Source organism: Pseudochaenichthys georgianus, chromosome 2, assembly GCF_902827115.2.
Source record: "Pseudochaenichthys georgianus chromosome 2, fPseGeo1.2, whole genome shotgun sequence".
In the NCBI taxonomy this organism is placed as follows: Eukaryota; Metazoa; Chordata; class Actinopteri; order Perciformes; family Channichthyidae; genus Pseudochaenichthys; species Pseudochaenichthys georgianus.
The window spans coordinates 6,125,458-6,143,023 of NC_047504.1; the positions used below are offsets into that span (position 1 = coordinate 6,125,458).

Consider the following 17,566-nt stretch of genomic DNA (forward strand, 5'->3'; position numbering starts at 1 on the left):
CTCCCTTTGAAAACGGACACAAATCAACACAACATGACATTTCGAAATGTTCCCATGCCTTATCACAAAATGGGGCTCATTATTCGCTGGAATGCGTTCCGAGACTGTCAGATATTTACTGTAACAGCAGGGGGCTCAATTTGTCTAGTAAGCTTTATTGAAACACACCCGCTGTTCTTTTTAAAGTGGAATGTAAAGCAGAACACGGCATATAAAACCCCCGTCTTATCTCCACAATGTTGCTTACATTTGAGATAAGAGAACCCGATTGTCTAGTTTTCTCTGTTAAACACGTTTTTGAGGACAATTTAGTACCTGCTAGTAGAATATTTTAAAAAGACCATGTTTAAGAGTGTCAGGGACATGAATATCAAGCTTTTATTTTAACATTTGAGTCCTTTACAGTCTGTCCAGTCATTTCTGAGTGTCAATAGAAAACAAGTGACGAAGGCTGGACAGTTATCAGCCTTGTGTATCTGTTCAGGAGCAGAGAGAAGAATAGAGGGAGAGGAGGAGCATGGAGCCCAGATAGAAAGTTGTTAGTGTCCAGATCAGCACACAAAGACAGATAGGGGGAGAGAGATAGAAAGAGGACAAGTTGTTGAGGTTGGAGCGAGGCCAGAACGGCTTGTCAGCGACGGTAATGGCTTACACTAACAGGCCTCTCCTCGTCTCTCTCTATTTTCTCTGTACTGCGTGTTCCCCCCCCCGAACCCTTTTTCCTAACATTCCCTCTACTTCTCAACCCTTTTTTCCCATCTTACCCCCAAACACTTATTTCCCTCTCCACAATCATCTCTGTCCGTCACCTCCCATCCGCCCCTCCCCTCTCTAGTTCCTGAGTCCGGGTCACGAGGAGCTGCAGCGGGGCCTCAGTCCTCTGCCTCCAGGCTCCACCAGCCTGGAGAGCTACCAGGCCGCACTGGAGGAGGTATGGTGGTCATCAAGACATTTTTCCCATCTTATATTTCATGTATTCTTCTGTTTTATGCTTTTATATTTCTGATAGTCAATAGATCCAAAGTACTGTGTGTATCAAAGCCTCATATATCGGCTCAGAGCTCAGTTATTTTGGTCCATCAAGCGTTGGATACATCAACATGCCACGCTTTTGCTCTGGCTGATGTATAACTTTATAACCGTGATAAACACTGTCGTTTTATTTTAAGTCAATCTCACATTCGCCATCTTGCCGCTGAAAATGGTCCCCAAAGAATGACCTATTTCCTCCTGTTTAAGAACAACTACAGTTACCAGCTGTTACTGAGCTCTTTTTGGATGTATTCAAATGTTTCCATCACCAATAGCAACCACTTAGCTTAGTAGACACACAGAATATCTCACACTCTTACACTTCGAGTGTGTTATGTTATTTTGAATCTGAAGGTGTTGACCTGGCTGCTGTCGGCTGAAGACGGGCTCCAGGGCCAGCCTCCCATCTCTGACAATGTGGAGGAGGTGAAGGAGCAGTTCCACACGCACGAGGTGAGAGCCAGAGCCGTGCAGTCTGCCGTAACTAGTGATACTATCAGAACAGCTTTTTCTACGGGTAACAACAATTCAGAGTACTTTGCACTTAACAGAAAAGCACCTCATTACAAATAAGGTATCTAGTGTTCTTAAAGGAGCGGTGTTGAGGATTAAGTGATATCCAACGGTTAATGTCTATATTCCCGTAAAAATAAATGATGTGAATTGATTAACAGCTTCAGTTTGATACTAGAAAGATGTGCTCGGCAGGGTACACACATGCATGATACTACAGCCAGATGTTCATTGCATGAGATGTTAAATATTTTACATCATGGTTTCTGACAGTGTTAACAGAGCAGCAGTAATGTGCTAAAAACTAAAAAATGCTCAGAGAAAAAGAGGAACAAGTCTACACATACTGGTTGTTCCATTAAGAGTAAAACATCTCCTGATTTTGGATTGATCTGTCATTTTTTTAATGTCTCTCCTCCTACAGAGCTGCAGCTGCTTTAAAGCTATCTGAGAGTGTTGAATTAACTCTAATAGATGTGGACTTGGCCGACTCGCTTACCACTTTTATGCTTTCAAAATTAAATGAACCCTGACCATTTTGCTGTGTGAGGATCATATAGGAGTTAAGTACTCCGAGGAAATAGAGTTAGCTCTGAGTTGAGAGGGTGAAATGTATTTTGAAAGCAGTTAAAGTGAATGAGGGTAATTCAGTGGGATTAGTGACGTGAAGTGCTCCTAATTATGCGAGTGGACCGGTGTGAGTGTGGGATGTCCTCTCTGTCTCCAGGGCTACATGGTGGAGCTGACCACCCATCAAGGCAGCGTGGGGCGAGTCCTCCGGGCCGGCGCCGCCCTGCTGGGGGAGAGGAACCTGAGTGAAGACGAGGACTCGGAAGTCAGGGAGCAGATGAACCTCCTGAACGCCCGGTGGGAACACCTGAGAGTGGCAAGCATGGAGAGACAGACCAGGTACACACACTTGAAGGAATGACACCATAACAAGTGCCGGGTTGTATTCAAACCCAGGTCCTTTGCAGCTGGAACGGATCCCCAGTACTGCAAGAACTTTGGTCATCGTGTCTCAGTTTATAATTGTACAATCCTAGGGCTTATGGCCAAATACCATCAAATAAAGACATACTTTTCATATTCGAAATTGGGTTTTAAAGTGCTTTGAGTGGTTGCTAAGACTAGAACACCAATATGTAAAGCAATCCATTAACGTGAAGTCAAATAAGCAAGTGAAAGTACCAAAGAATGCATATTTGAATACATAACAACGACATTGAAAAAGATTGAAAGTGTTAAGGGGTGTGAAAGAATGCAAAGCCTAATGAAAAATGATACCCACTGGGAGACACATTCATATGGCTTCAAAGGATTTATTTATTGCTTTGAATAAAGTTCCTTCTCTTCTCACACAATAAAGAGGACCACAGTAGCCGGCATTGTTGGATACAAAGGCCTTTCTAATTATGGTGCATTCAATGATAACTGACACCGAGACAAATTTAATTAACTGCTCAGCTATCTGCTTTGATAATCTTGTTGATTCGCAAAGCCGTGCAGACATGGCCTGGACTGCCAAACAGCACTTAGACAAAACAGAAGGGGTCAGTATAAGAACAAGAGAACTTATCATGTCTACCAATTAAATCAGCTGCTTGAGGCCTCAGAGTCTTTAACCACACCTTTATCTGACCTTGTGGCCTCCTCATGAGCTGCACTCTTTCTGATGAGCACTGACGCCCACCATATCAACGTTTGATTGACAGCTCATTGAACTGTCTCTCACCCGCCAGACTCCACGAGGTGCTGATGGGCCTACAGCACCAGCAGCTGCAGCAGCTCACCGACTGGCTGGATGTGACGGAGGCGCGGATTAAAAGGATGGGGGCCCAACCGATGGGTCCTGACCTGGAGGACGTCAAGCACCAAGTGGAAGAGCACAAGGTGGGTGGCTGCCGTCGAATAGTAACACAAATCTGGTCCTGTGTCTTTCTGTCTGAACCTCAGTGAAAAACGTCATGGAGTTAATGAAAGATGTGCTTTATGAGAACAACAGGAAAGCCTATACTTCAGCAACCGAGCCCATACATGTGTCAGATTATGAGACAACGATACATACAATCCCCCTTATTGTACAGTATACCAGCCCCCCCTCCTTCTGCTGGTCTTTTACTCATATTATGCAAAATGTAAAATAAATCTTACTGCTGCTGGTAGAAATGAATTCACACGTACTTCACATTTGTATTATGTTTAAGAAGAGTGGCAGTTCTTATCCTTTCTAAAGCATCTTTGTTTCCGTGACGACTGGGACTGAAAGTTACTAAATGGAGCTTTTGTTGTTCTGCCGACCGCTATTTCCAAGATCAAGATGGAATTATCACTTTCAACCATGGCAATCATTGATTGCAGTGTGTTTAATAGTAAGTGGCTTTTGAAGTTGTAAAGATCTCCAACAACTATAAAGCATCAAATAAGCCGACCATGACTGCATTTCAGGTTATGCTTTTGTTTTCTGCCACTTTTAAACATAGTGGCCTCTGAAACAAAACTGCTGTACAACTTTACCCCAAGAGTGAGGACTGGCACCAGACATCCCGACATCCACTTAGAAATCATAGGTCTGCAACAGAAACAAAAATCAGCAGACCCTGGTTTTGTTTATTTTGTGTGTGTGTGTGTCCTACTTCTTTTATGTTGTTTTCGTAACCAATTCCCCTGCTGCACACTGGAATCTCATTCCGACTGGGAGTGCAGAATGATCTGGAGAGAATGGGAGCTCTCAGAAGATTTGGAAATTGAATCCTGTTACCAGCAGTGGAGGCTTTACACAATATGAAAAATGCAACTTTAAGATTTGTTGTTGGGATTTGCTCTATTTTGTTGCAAGGTTTTGGTATCACTATGTGTACAGATTGAATAATGTAAAATATAGAAAGGTGACTCACTGAAAGACTTGAATGTTTACAGCATGTGAAGCTTCCTGAACACAACAGTACAGTTCCTGACTAAACAATCAATCAATTATAATAAGAAATCTTCCTTTTTGAATAAAAATAAACACAACAAATAATACTTTTTTTAAAGAAATGTTGTGTGTGTGATGCTGAAAATGCATCACACACACAGAATATGTAAAGACGTTAAAGTGGCAATTTAATTTGAAATAAATTAAATTGGCAGTCAAAGGTTTTTTTGGACTTCACTTGATGGAAGTGTCGATTTAATTGTGAACTTTTCAGAAGTAAAACCATCAATTTAAATAAGTGCAGAGAGAAGAAATTATAGGTTAGGTTGAAGCATTGACATTTTCATTTAATTTCAAACCTTTATTTATACAGATAAATCCCCTGCTCGACATTGTCTTGAGGACTCAGTTAAACATCTCATTTAAATGAGTGAAAGGAGTTAGAATTTTATTTTTATTTATCCTTTATTTATCCAGGAATGTCCCATTGAGATACAAGATCTCTTCTTCCAGGGAGTCCTGACCAACACGGCCAAATCCGGCCCGCGACTTCATTTTATGTGGCCCCATAAGAGCTTGCAAAGAATATAATATGTTTGTTATACAGTTACATGCTACTATACAGAAGCACGTTGCCCATAAACTATATGTCCCACAATGCATCTCAAAGTTGATTTGGATGAAGAATGCGGTTAATGTGAACGTATTTTAAAAAGTTGAAGTTAAGGCGTAGATTGGAACATTCTGTGCACTAGACAACAATATAAAACTTTAAAACTCCTAAAAAAAAATGACTTCAAACAAGATAATTTAAAAAGTTTGACGTCAAACTCTCACATGTGAAAAATTAGCCGAAAATTTAAAAATGTTAACGATAACAGTTTTAAAAATCTGCCCCAAAAAGAGAACCTTATATCCAAAGTGAACTACAACTGTTCTGTTTGCCTGTGTTCGAGTAATCCAATTGAATCCTTGCTCTGCGGTCTCTTCGATCTTACAGTAAAGCAACATTGTTTAGATCTCCTGCCATTAACCCTCTTTCACATGGTGTGTGTTCCTGTTGCAGCTGCTGCAGGAGGACCTGGAGCTGGAGCAGGTGAGGGTGAACTCTCTGACCCACATGGTGGTGGTGGTGGACGAGACCAGCGGAGACAGCGCCACGGCGGCTTTGGAGAGCAAGCTCCAGGTAACAACACACACACACACACACACACACACACACACACACACACACACACACACACACACACACACACACACACACACACACACACACACACATTGTCTCCTAGAGTAACATCTGTGTTCACATCGCACACACTTTGCTGATCACACACAGCGTCGAGGAAACGTTGTGGTAAAAGAAATACCTTAGGGCTAATTCCATTTCATTTTATAAAATATTTCTCTCTCTCTCCTGATTGAAGCCGGCTCAGCACTTGCCGGTTGTTGTTTCTGGGGGGAAATAGATTGAACAGGAGATAGTTTTGTCTTTGCTGTAGCGCAGTAATTAGACCTTGCCGGCGAGATGTGCTTTATGTGAGCGCGTTGCAGCTTTCTGCTGATTTTGTTTACTCCATAAGTTATCATCAGCCAGACTCTGCTGCCGGTTTGTGTGGCTAGTTTCTCTTAGCAACTGATGCATGGGCCTTCGTTCCCCTCGTTAACTCCTGTTCCCTGCAAAAATAAAGCTTAACATCTATTAAAACTGCAGCCGCTGATTTCCACTGCTTTCTAAGCACTTTGCGATGAAGCACCCTGACATTGTTACTGTCAAAAACTGTTGCACTAAGAGTTTAGTTTTGTAAGTTTGAAGTAGAGCTGGTTGTGTAAGCTGCTGTAAGGCTTGATGGTTTACATGTAGTTATTTATAAGAAATGAGGCTCGGGTGCTTTTTAATAATGTAGTTCTCATTCATAACACTCCGTTCGATGTCTCACTATGGGATGCGCCTCAACGCGTATGCAAACAGAAGCATCAATCTCATTACGCCAATCCTGATTGGCTGGTGATCTTGACGTCAACGTCAGGGAATCCACCCACCCTTTAAGTAGCTTGCGCTACGACGCAGCGTCATTCAAACACCTCTTCTCGCTTCAGAGCACATCTCGTTTTATCAGTAGCCGGGCTAGCTTAACGGTCCACAGACTGAACCCAAGCTAACATTCGGTCGACGGGCGCTTGCCGGTTACTTTTTTGCTTTGCAAGAAGATTGAGCAATATTAACACACCAGTTAATATTGGAATCTGCCTCGCCGTTCTTTCCGTCGAAATAACGGTAAGGTTTGATTTTTTTTCTTCAAGCTAGTAACATACCTGTTGCTAGTTTGTTCTTCCCTCCACACCGACACCACAGTAAAGAGGACGTTCTCTTTTCTCGAGGAGACAGAGATAAAAAAGGTATTAACATACCAGTTAATATACTTTAAAGAATAAAATCTACACCGTCGCCTTTTTTCCTTTCGGACTAACGGCAAGGTTAGATTTTTTCTCAGTAACGTACCTGTTACTAGCGTGTCCACTCCACGCCGACAACCCGGCGATCGAAGATGGATCCTTCTCTCCCTCACACTAGAGGAGTCAGGGACTCGGAGGCTCGGCTATGCGGCTGTGGGTTTAAAATGTCAGGCACAGACTCACACCAGGTCTGCTCGTCCTGCCTCGGGCTGGAACACGCCCGGGAGGCTATCGATAACCCCGGCTCGTGCGGGCATTGTACCCGCTTCACCATGAAGAGCCTCCGCCGACGATTAGCACGCCAAGCTAGCTTGTTGGGACAGGACCCCCTCATGTCCGCTGATTCGCCGTCCGGCAATCAAGACATGGTGGCGTCCGCCGCAGAGATTGAGCCCCGCGCTGTGTCAGACTGGGGCTCAACAACAGCGACAGCCGCTGAACCGGAGCCCCACGCCGTTTCAGGCTGGGACCCGGTGGCGGCAAGAGCCGCGAGAGCGGAGCCCCGCGCTGTGTCAAGCTGGGGCTCCCAATTGGACCTCACCATGGTTCCACCCGCGGAGGATGTCCTGGAGTTGGACTACATGGAGGACGAAGAGGATACCTCTGAGTTCCTCCTGTCTGACTCAGATGGTGATGACATCTTCGTTTCATCGGCTCAGGCTGCTAAGCCGGGAGTGATGCAGCTTTGTCCACCAGGGCTCTCAACGTCTCCTCGCTGCTGACCGCCTACCAGGCGGAGCTTTGCGAGGACATGTCGAGCAGACCTGAGCCTGCCGTGTGGGACGAGATCGCAGCGATCACGGACATTTGCCTCCGTGTGCAGCGCGGTGCAGTCCAAGCCACGGGCAAAGCACTGGGAATGATGGTGGTACTGGAGAGAGCCAGGTGGCTCAACCTGACCAACCTTCCAGACCGGGAAAAAGAGGATGTTCTGGACATGCCTATTGTTCCCGAGGGCATATTTGGCTCCGCTCTAGCTTCAATGCAGCTGAGGTGCGAGTCAAAAAGGAAGGGAGACGAGGCTCTCTAGCTCTGTCTCCCCCGAAGGGTCCAGCGCCACCTTCAATGGTCCCGCGGCAGACCTTCACCCAAGCTGTCTCACGTCCTGCCCGGTTCAAAATACCGAAGCAGCAGAGACCGCAGCCCGTCCCGGGTCCCCAGCCCAGGCACGAGGTAAGAGCGAGCTGGCTAAGAAAATCTTCGGTCCCGGCAGCAGCCGCTCAGGCGCAGCCGACCCAGGTTTTCAGCCACCAGGCGAGGAAGAGGAAGCGGGCGGCCTGACAGCCTCCTCTCCTCTCCTCGATGAAGGAGCTGGAAGTTCCCTGTTCCCCAGCTCCAGAGCACGTTCCAGTGTTGGATGCTCATGTGTTTTCGGGGTGCCGCCATGCCCCCATCTTCCTGCCGCCTCGAGTGATGCCAAAACGTCATCCTCAAGTTCGCGCCATCAGGGAAATGGACTTAACATCAAAGACAGCAAGTTCCGCTGCCTGTTTAAGTCACACAAACACATGTCATCATTGTTGTTTCAAAATAAATCATTTTCCACTGTCGTTTCCAGGCTTGAAGCCAAGGGCGCAGTCAATAAAAATGAAAAGAAAAACAATAAAAACAATAAACAGTCTGTCGTCTGCCCCTCTTTTGAGAGCGGCTACGGCCTCTCTCAAAAGGCGGACAATAGACGGGATTGTGAAGGCACCACCGCCACGCGCATGCGCAGTGTCGGCCGGGGTTGTCAACCTGGGGTACCACCGTGTTCAGACACTAGAGGGCCCCATAACACAACAAATAGAGACACTGAGGGCAGACGACAGAGCTGTGACATCTCCGCTCGCTTTGAGAAGCGATAAGTGGAGGATGCTCACAGATTCTGCTTGGGTTTTCAAGACGGTAACACGGGGCTACAGGCTCCAATTCGCTGTCACCCCCCCTCACTTCTCGGGCATTCTGTATTCACAGGCCCGGGGAGAGTCGGCCCATATTCTAGAGCAAGAGATTTTCTCGCTGCTAGAAAAGAAGGCTATATCGATAATACCCGCCGAACAGAGTCAGAGCCAAGTATTTCCTCGTTCCCAAACGGGGAGGAAACGGAATTCGGCCTATACTAGATTTGAGAGCTCTGAACAAATATCTCAAAAGATACAAATTCAGAAGCTCACTCACACATCTCTGCTGCGTCTCGTGCGCCAAAACGACTGGTTCACATCAGTCGACCTGAAAGATGCGTATTTCCACATCCCAGTATATTACCCACACAGGAAATATCTGAGGTTCGCCTTTCAGGGTGTCTGTTACGAGTACAGAGTACTTCCCTTCGGTCTGTCTCTCAGCCCGCGAGTGTTTGTACGGTGTACGGAAGCCGCGATGGCCCCATTGAGACAACAGGGTATTCGCCTGGCATCTTATCTGGACGATTGGCTCCTTCTCGCACAGTCGGAGCAAGAGGCTATTACGCAGACGAATGTCCTCGTAAAACACCTGCTCGACCTGGGTTTTGTAATAAACACAGAAAAGAGCCCAGTCCCCAGCCCAGACTGTACTCTTCCTGGGCCTACGCCTGAATTCGGTGCCCTTTACAGCCCGCCTGTCAGCAGAGAGAGTGGAAGCCTTCAGGGCTTGCCTCGCTCATTTCCAGCCACGCAAATATGTTCTCTTCAGATCATGTCTGCGGTTGCTGGGGCTCATGGCGTCAGCCATTCTGCCATGAAGGAGTTTCAGCGCTGGGTAGCTGCCCTCAGATTGGACCCCGCGCGTCATGGCGCGCAGAGAGTGATGGTCACTATGAAATGCGTAATGGCTCTGCGCCACTGGCTACACCCGACTTTTCTAGTACGGGGCGTACCTATGGGTGCTGTCCTATCGCGGAAGGTGGTCACCACAGACGCATGTCTGACGGGCTGGGGGGGTATATACGAAGGTTGACCTGTGAGGGGTCTCTGGAGCAGAGGCCTCCAACGGTCACACATAAATTATCTGGAGCTTGTAGCGGTGTTCCTCACCCTGAAACGCTTTCTGCCTTTTCTCAGAGGACACCATGTCCTCGTGAGGACAGACAACACGACCACAATATCGTATATAAACCGCCAAGGGGGTTTGCGTTCTCTCCAGTTACACATGCTGGCACGCAAACTGATCTTATGGAGCTGCGGACGTCTCCTCTCTCTGAGAGCGACGCACGTACCAGGAGTGATGAACCTCGGGGCAGATCTGCTGTCCAGAGGTGCACCACTATATGCAGACTGGACTCTACATCCAATGATTGTGAGTCAGCTGTGGGTGCGTTACGGCCGGGCCGCGAAGGATCTGTTCGCATCAAAAGAAAATGCTCAATGTCAGTTGTTCTTTTCAATGCGCGATTTAAACGCACCGTTAGGCGTGGACGCGCTCGCGCACGCTTGGCCTCCGGTCCTTCTGTACGCGATCCCACCCCCTGGCTCTGATACCCCCAACTCTGGCCAGAGTGAGAGAACAACGCCACACACTTATCCTGATAGCTCCGCACTGGCCTGCAATGTACTGGCTGGCGGAGATATATCAGCTGCTGTGCGGGAAGCCGTGGCAGCTCCCACTACGCAGGGACATACTGTCTCAGGCGGGGGGGACGATCTTTCACCCACACCCAGAGCGCGGGGCACTATGGGCCTGGCCCGTGAGTGGTACAATCTGAATACAGTGGGGCTCCCTCAGAAGGTGATAAACACTATTCAGAGTGCGAGAGCTTCCTCCACCAGGTCTCTCTATGACTGTAAGTGGAGGGTGTTTGAGGAGTGGTGCCTTCAAGAAGGACACATCTCTTTTCAATGTCCTGTCGGGGTGATTTTATCATTTCTACAGGACCTGATTGATAAACACAGAGCTTTCTCTACGATCAGAGTGTACCTGGCTGCTATTGCTGCATGCCATGTGGGCTTTGAGGGAAAGACGGCTAGCCAACATCCTTTGGTTTGGCGTTTTATGAAAGGAGCTCGCAGGCTCCTCCCTGTCTCCAGGTCACTGGTGCCCTTATGGGACCTGGCAGTGGTTTTAGATGGCCTCACTCGACCTCCATTTGAACCCCTGGAAGAAGTTGACATGAAACACCTGTCACGGAAGACAGTGCTGTCTCTGGCATCTGCCAAGCGAGTCAGTGACATTGATGCGCTCTCTGTACATCCTTCGTGCACTCAGTTTGCCCCGGGGCAAACGAGAGTGTTGCTGAAGCCCAACCCTGCCTTTATACCTAAGGTGGTTGGCTCATGTACCCCCATTGACATTGTGGCATTTCCTCCGCCGCTGTGTTCCTCTGAGGAACAGCGGCCGGATTTGCTGTGTCCAGTTCGTGCTTTACGCACCTATATGGACAGGTCAAAAGAGTTTCGTTGTAATGACCAACTCTTTATATCCTGGGCTAACCCTCAGAAGGGCAAGCCCGTTACCAGGCAACGGCTCTCCCACTGGATTGTGGAAGCGATTGCTCTGGCTTATACGAGTCAGGGTTTGCAGGCACCAACAGGCCTGCATGCTCATTCTACTCGTGGACTGGCTACATCCTGGGCTTTGTTCAAGGGTGTTTCCATCAATCAATCAATCAATCAATCAATCAATCAATCAATCAATCAATCAATCAATCAATCAATCAATCAATCAATCACTCAATCAATGTTTATTTATATAGCCCAACATCACAAATGTTACATTTGTCTCAGTGGTCTTCACAGCGTGTACAGAATATCAGTACACGTACGACAATACGACACCCTCTGTCCTTAGACCCTCACATCGTACAAGGAAAAACTTCCGAAGAAAACCCCCAGTTTAAAGGGAAAAATGGGAGAAACCTCAGGGAGAGCAACAGAGGAGGGATCCCTCTCCCAGGACGGACAGACGTGCAATAGATGCCGTGTGTAAATTGAAAAGATAATACATTTGCAACATAGGTAGTACAAAGACATCTGTGCAGCAGCGAGCTGGTGCTTGCCGCTCACTTTTGTCCGCTTTTACAGGCTAGATGTCTCTGCTCCAAGTGTGGCCCGTGCAGTGCTGGGCCCCGTGTTGAGACAGGGTTCTACCTGTTAAGTTCTGGTTGTTTTTGGTGATTTTCGAGATAAGCATGTCTAGCAATACGGGAGTTTCAATATCCCATAGTGAGACATCGAACGGAGTGTTATGAATGAGAACTATAGGTTACTTACGTAACCCCAGTCCTGAGAGTAACATGAAGTGAGATGTCTCACCAGACGGCCCTCCTTGCTAAGGCGAAGCGAGAAGAGGTGCTTATTTTGAATTAAGCTGCGTCGTAGCGCAAGCTACTTAAAGGGTGGGTGGATTCCCTGACGTTGACGTCAAGATCACCAGCCAATCAGGATTGGCGTAATGAGATTGATGCTTCTGTTTGCATACGCGTTGAGGCGCATCCCATAGTGAGACATCTCACTTCATGTTACTCTGAGCCCTGGGGTTACGTAAGTAACCTATAGTTATGGGACGTTACGTAAGCACAGATGGATGGAGAGTCATTAGCCTCCTCTGTCTTAGGGCTCTTTGACGGCGATGTCAAATGGCATCCTGTAGAACAAATAAGGGACGTTTTGAACTGTGATGTCGGGCTGCAACACTGGAAAATAGGAAGTGAATGCGGGGAGAAAAGGAGACGTCATGGTGGGTTAGTCTTGGGAAGTTCAATGTGTTATCTTTGAGGAAGGTGGTTAGAGAAAGAAGTCACTAGTAGAGGAACAAATCCCAAAAATGCAGCACACAGTTTGCTAGTTGTGCTGTTTGCAAAGTATAATCAAACTTAACATTATTATGAGAAACCTAATGCAACTCTGTGTTGGACTTTCTAAAGTGTCTGTTTCCTGCAGTGCGGTTTATTCCTAAGTACAAGATAAGAGCGTGAAATAGCTGAGGGGGAACAGCGTGTGTCGGAATGTAAAAATGCAAATGGCAGGTGCCTTCCCTGCTTTCTCCCCGCCGCTGAACTGTCACTTGATTAATTACGGGCCATTCATCTTAAGATTAACCTGCTGAGCCTCTCTCTTGTCTTACACTTTTCTGCATCTTTTTATTTCCTCCCCTCTCTCTCCGCCTCCCTCGTCTCTGTCACTCTGATGACTCTGTTCAGTGGTCACACTGTGGCTTTCGTCTGAGTTAAATGGAACGGAAGAGTGTCTCTCCCATTTTACTCAGCTAACAGCCAGCTGCCAATATGCTGATACAATGGAGTCAGGCTCTCTCTCTGTGTGTCAGTGGGTTGGAGGGTTGAATCCCTGTCTCTTTCAAGATACTAATCCTCACATTTCGCATAGCAACTCCTCAGCCTCACATGATCTAATGTGAATCATGTTTCAAAAATGATAATTCCCTCTAATATCATGAATCATATCGCAATTGCAATATCACTCCAAATAATCACAAATCGTTATGTATCCAAATCCTGCCGCACTATTCCAGATCATCATTATACTTTCTTTGTTCTGCCACTGTGTTTTAGTGTTTTATACACCTGTATATAATAAGAAAACAAATATATGTTGTCTTCGTCGTCAGTGTATTTCATGCCCTTCAACAATCATGATCAGCTGCGAGGAAGAAGAGAATGGAGCTGCATGTTTGGCAGCTTAAAATGGAACTGGCAAGTGAAGATGTGGATCCATCAGCCTCCGAGGCAACATGATGGGAATGTTTCAGTCCCTCGAGGGAAATATTTCCAAATGATTGTGTGTACTAATGTGACATTCCATTGATGATCGTGTGTGTGTGTGTGTGTGTGTGTGTGTGTGTGTGTGTGTGTGTGTGTGTGTGTGTGTGTGTGTGTGTGTGTGTGTGTGTGTGTGTGTGTGTGTGTGTGTGTGTGTGTGTGTGTGTGTGTGTGTGTGTGTGTGTGTGTGTGTGTGTGTGTGTGTGTGTGTGTGTGTGTGTGTGTGTGTGTGTGTGTGTGTGTGTGTGTGTGTGTGTGTGTGTGTGTGTGTGTGTGTGTGTGTGTGTGTAGGTGCTCGGTGACCGCTGGGCCTCCATTTGCAGATGGACAGAAGAACGCTGGATCCTGCTTCAGGAGATTCTACTGAAATGGCAGCACTTCACTAATGAACAGGTCTGAGTGTGTGTGAGGAAATATCACAGCAGTGTTTTCTGCATGTATAATGAGGTTAGATCATCCAGATTGGTCGACTTCCATATTTGCCAGTCTTTATGCAGAAATATAAAGCTAAAACAGACTTCATATTCAGAAGAAGAGGATGGACCTTTATTAATCCCAAGGGGGAAATTCAGTTTCCACTCTGTCGTACACACACATGCGTTTTTATACAGGTCATACACACTTTTTACAACATGCACATACATATACAAATACACACACAGTTATATGCACACATGCACATGCAGTTGAGAGGTGAGAGCGGAGGCAGCCAGTCTAGCCGGCGCCAGTGAGTAGTTGGGGGTTAGGTGCCTTGCTCAAGGGCACTTCGGCAGTGGCCCAGGAGGTGAACTGGCCCCTCTCCAGTACCACTCCACACCTTTGTTGGTCCGATCGGGACGTGAACCGGCAACCCTTCGGTCCAAAATGCAATCCCCTACAGACTGACCCACTCCCGCCCCCAAGGGAAGGATAGTCTCAAACAGTTTGGGAATTGACACAAAACAAAGCTTTTTGAAGATGAGGTTAGTTTTCAGACGATTTGACAAACCACCGTGGATTTGTGATATGCCATTTGTTATCTTTGGCATATTTTGCATTTGAATTGGACATCAATACCATGGGGTCAGCCCTCTTGAACTTCAGTGACACTTGCTTTTCACAAGCTTAATAGTTCTTTTGATATGAGTTCGGCATGAATTGTGAGCAAATGTAAATATGCAGATAATCATCGGGGCCTTGGATGCTTCATTCATCATAGCTGCTGCTGCTTCTATTTGACTTGCAGGAAAGGGCAGTGAGTTGATCTAGCAACTGGCTGGTGGAGAATGTTGTTACACTGTATTGATTGCATTTAAACCATCATTGATGTGATCACAATGCAAGCCAGGTGAGGTGTGGCTGACCCAGTTACATCGCTTTCACACTGCAGTATTTTACTCATCCAGATCCTTACACATGCATGTCAAAACTTAATTAAAAAAATTAAAACTTCCATCCTGTCCTTTGATAAGAATTGTGACTTAGCTGCTGTTTTTGATTACTTTCACGTCATCATATTTTCTCTCTGCTTTATTTGCCTTTTTTATATTTTTAGCCACAGCAGACGCTGTGAAGGAAATTGAAAGTGTCTTGATATCCGACTTGCTCATATTCTGTTATTAATAATGGAGGGAGCTAAAATAATAAAAACATTGGATTATACAAGATAAGCTGATCAGCTTTAATTAAACACAAAACTGGATTTGCTTTGCTGCCCGTCGGGTCATAGGCATTATTTGTGGTTGCTGGATTTCTTTTGCTTAAATGTACTGCTTTGATAACAGCGCTACTTATACAGGAATCAAATACACATTTCTTTATCAATATATCTTTAACGCATGCATTTCAGATATTTTTGTATTTTTCATCTTTTGTCCTCTCCTTATTCCTCTCCCCTCAGTCTTTGTTTGACTCCTGGCTGACTCAGAAGGAGGAGCATGTTCGCTCTATCAAGACCACCAACCTGAAGGACCAGGCGGAGATGACTGCCTGCATCCGCCGCCTCGCTGTGAGTCTCCCTGTACCAAAACCACGAACACTTTCACGGAGCTGTACAAACACCAGGAAAGCTTAAACCCCACCCTGTGTTTGTGTACGTCCCACCAGACGGTGAAGGCAGAACTGGAGGTGAAGCGTCCCACCATGGACAAGCTGTGCTCCATGAGTCAGGATCTGCTGTCCAGCGTCAAGAACAAAGAGGTGGCCAGCAAACTGGAGGCCCGACTGGACAGCTTCGCCCAGCGCTGGGACAACCTGATCCAGAGTCTGGAGATGAGCAGCTCCCAGGTACACCCCCATTAGCATTGCAAGCGTGTCCTATCCAGCTGAATGTCATGACTTCGTAGCTGAAAGAAAGAAACACTGCTGTGAGCGAACAGAGCACGGCTAGCTGCAGGTGTTTGGCCTCAGGGAAAGAGAGGAGTAACGGGACTGGAGGAGATGGGTCACTGAACATCTAGAGAGGTTTATATTACACGCCAGGGGAGCATACTGAGGAGGGTAGGCCCAAATTAGGACTGACACTTGTGTGTAATCCTTTTGCACCTGCCCTCGCTTTCCTGAGCAGTTCCAGGGATGAGGGATCAAACAGCACTGCCATACAATTATCACTCCTCATAATCACTCTTCACTCTTCTCAGTCTCCGTGCTTTAAAACTGACATGCTCCCTGTCAGCGATAGGATAAAGGCAAAGTGCTTCTGTTGTGTGAATTGCTGATAAAGATGCTGCATTTATTCTGAGGGCCCTCTGGAGTGCCTACACTTGAATACTATGATAACTCCTATAACATGTGATATGTGCTGAAGTGGCTCTTACACCATCCCTGTGTTCCGTCTTTGTCTCCTTCTCAATTACTTGTCCATTATAATCAGTCTGATAATTAGCAGACTGACCTCTACGCGCCGTCTCTAACCACTTCAGCTGCGCACATGCACGTTTCCATGGTGACAAGGCTATCCTAGGAGTTGCACCCGATGCTTAACTGTCATCAGACTCTTCCCCGCTTGAACAAAACCGACATACACACGCACACGCACGCACGCACGCACGCACGCACGCACGCACGCACGCACACACACACACACACACACACACACACACACACACACACACACACACACACACAACTGGTCGCAAGAATGCAGCCAACAAGGCTCACAATCAGCACACACTTTTTTTTACATGCACCATACGCACATGCACACAACAATTTCTCTGATTTCTCCTTCCTCTGTTTGTGCAGTTACAATCTGTCACACAATTCCCGAGTCGCTACTTAACCCTCTTGCAGCTGTCTAAATACATACACTCACACACACATCCATACAAACACACACAACTGTAGCTGTTGAGTTTCCACAGACATACGGTCATATGTATTTCTGATTGATCTTTGAAAACTGCATTGGTGTGTGTGTGTGTGTGTGTGTGTGTGTGTGTGTGTGTGTGTGTGTGTGTGTGTGTGTGTGTGTGTGTGTGTGTGTGTGTGTGTGTGTGTGTGTGTGTGTGTGTGTGTGTGTGTGTGTGTGTGTGTGTGTGTGTGTGTGTGTGTGTGTGTGTGTGTGTGTGTGTGTGTGTGTGTGTGTGTGTGTGTGTGTGTGGTGTGTGTGTGTGTGAGATTGTGTGATTGTGAGTAAGTGATTGAGGTAGTGATTTAGTCTGTCTGTTTTTGTGTGTGTCAGAGTGTGTGTGTGTGTGTGTGTGTGTGTGTGTGTGTGTGTGTGTGTGTGTGTGTGTGTGTGTGTGTGTGTGATTGTGAGTAAGTGATTGAGTAAATAATGTAGTGATTTAGTCTGTCTGTTTTTGTGTGTGTCAGAGTGTGTGTTTGAGAGTGATTGAGTGTGTGTGTGTGCGCGTGCATGTGTGTGAGTTACATGGGGTTTTGGGATGTGTTTAGTTTGGACAGATCTTTGTTAACTGATATTCAGGGTTCGTACGGTCATTAAAAACCTGGAAAGGTCATGGAAATTCAAAATGCATCAAATATAATTTATA

At 46.4% G+C, this 17,566-nt stretch overlaps 1 protein-coding gene across 1 annotated transcript in view; it reads left to right on the plus strand.

The window, feature by feature from the left end:
• The window catches only part of dmd (dystrophin), a 128,276-nt gene that overhangs the window by 21,084 nt on the left and 89,626 nt on the right, over nucleotides 1-17,566 (plus strand). The window contains exons 9-16 of the mRNA XM_034099168.2: nucleotides 836-931; nucleotides 1,387-1,485; nucleotides 2,273-2,454; nucleotides 3,288-3,438; nucleotides 5,529-5,648; nucleotides 13,884-13,985; nucleotides 15,472-15,579; nucleotides 15,678-15,857. Of these exons, the coding sequence (XP_033955059.1) occupies nucleotides 836-931; nucleotides 1,387-1,485; nucleotides 2,273-2,454; nucleotides 3,288-3,438; nucleotides 5,529-5,648; nucleotides 13,884-13,985; nucleotides 15,472-15,579; nucleotides 15,678-15,857 (1,038 nt within the window). The remainder of the gene's footprint in view (nucleotides 1-835; nucleotides 932-1,386; nucleotides 1,486-2,272; nucleotides 2,455-3,287; nucleotides 3,439-5,528; nucleotides 5,649-13,883; nucleotides 13,986-15,471; nucleotides 15,580-15,677; nucleotides 15,858-17,566) is intronic.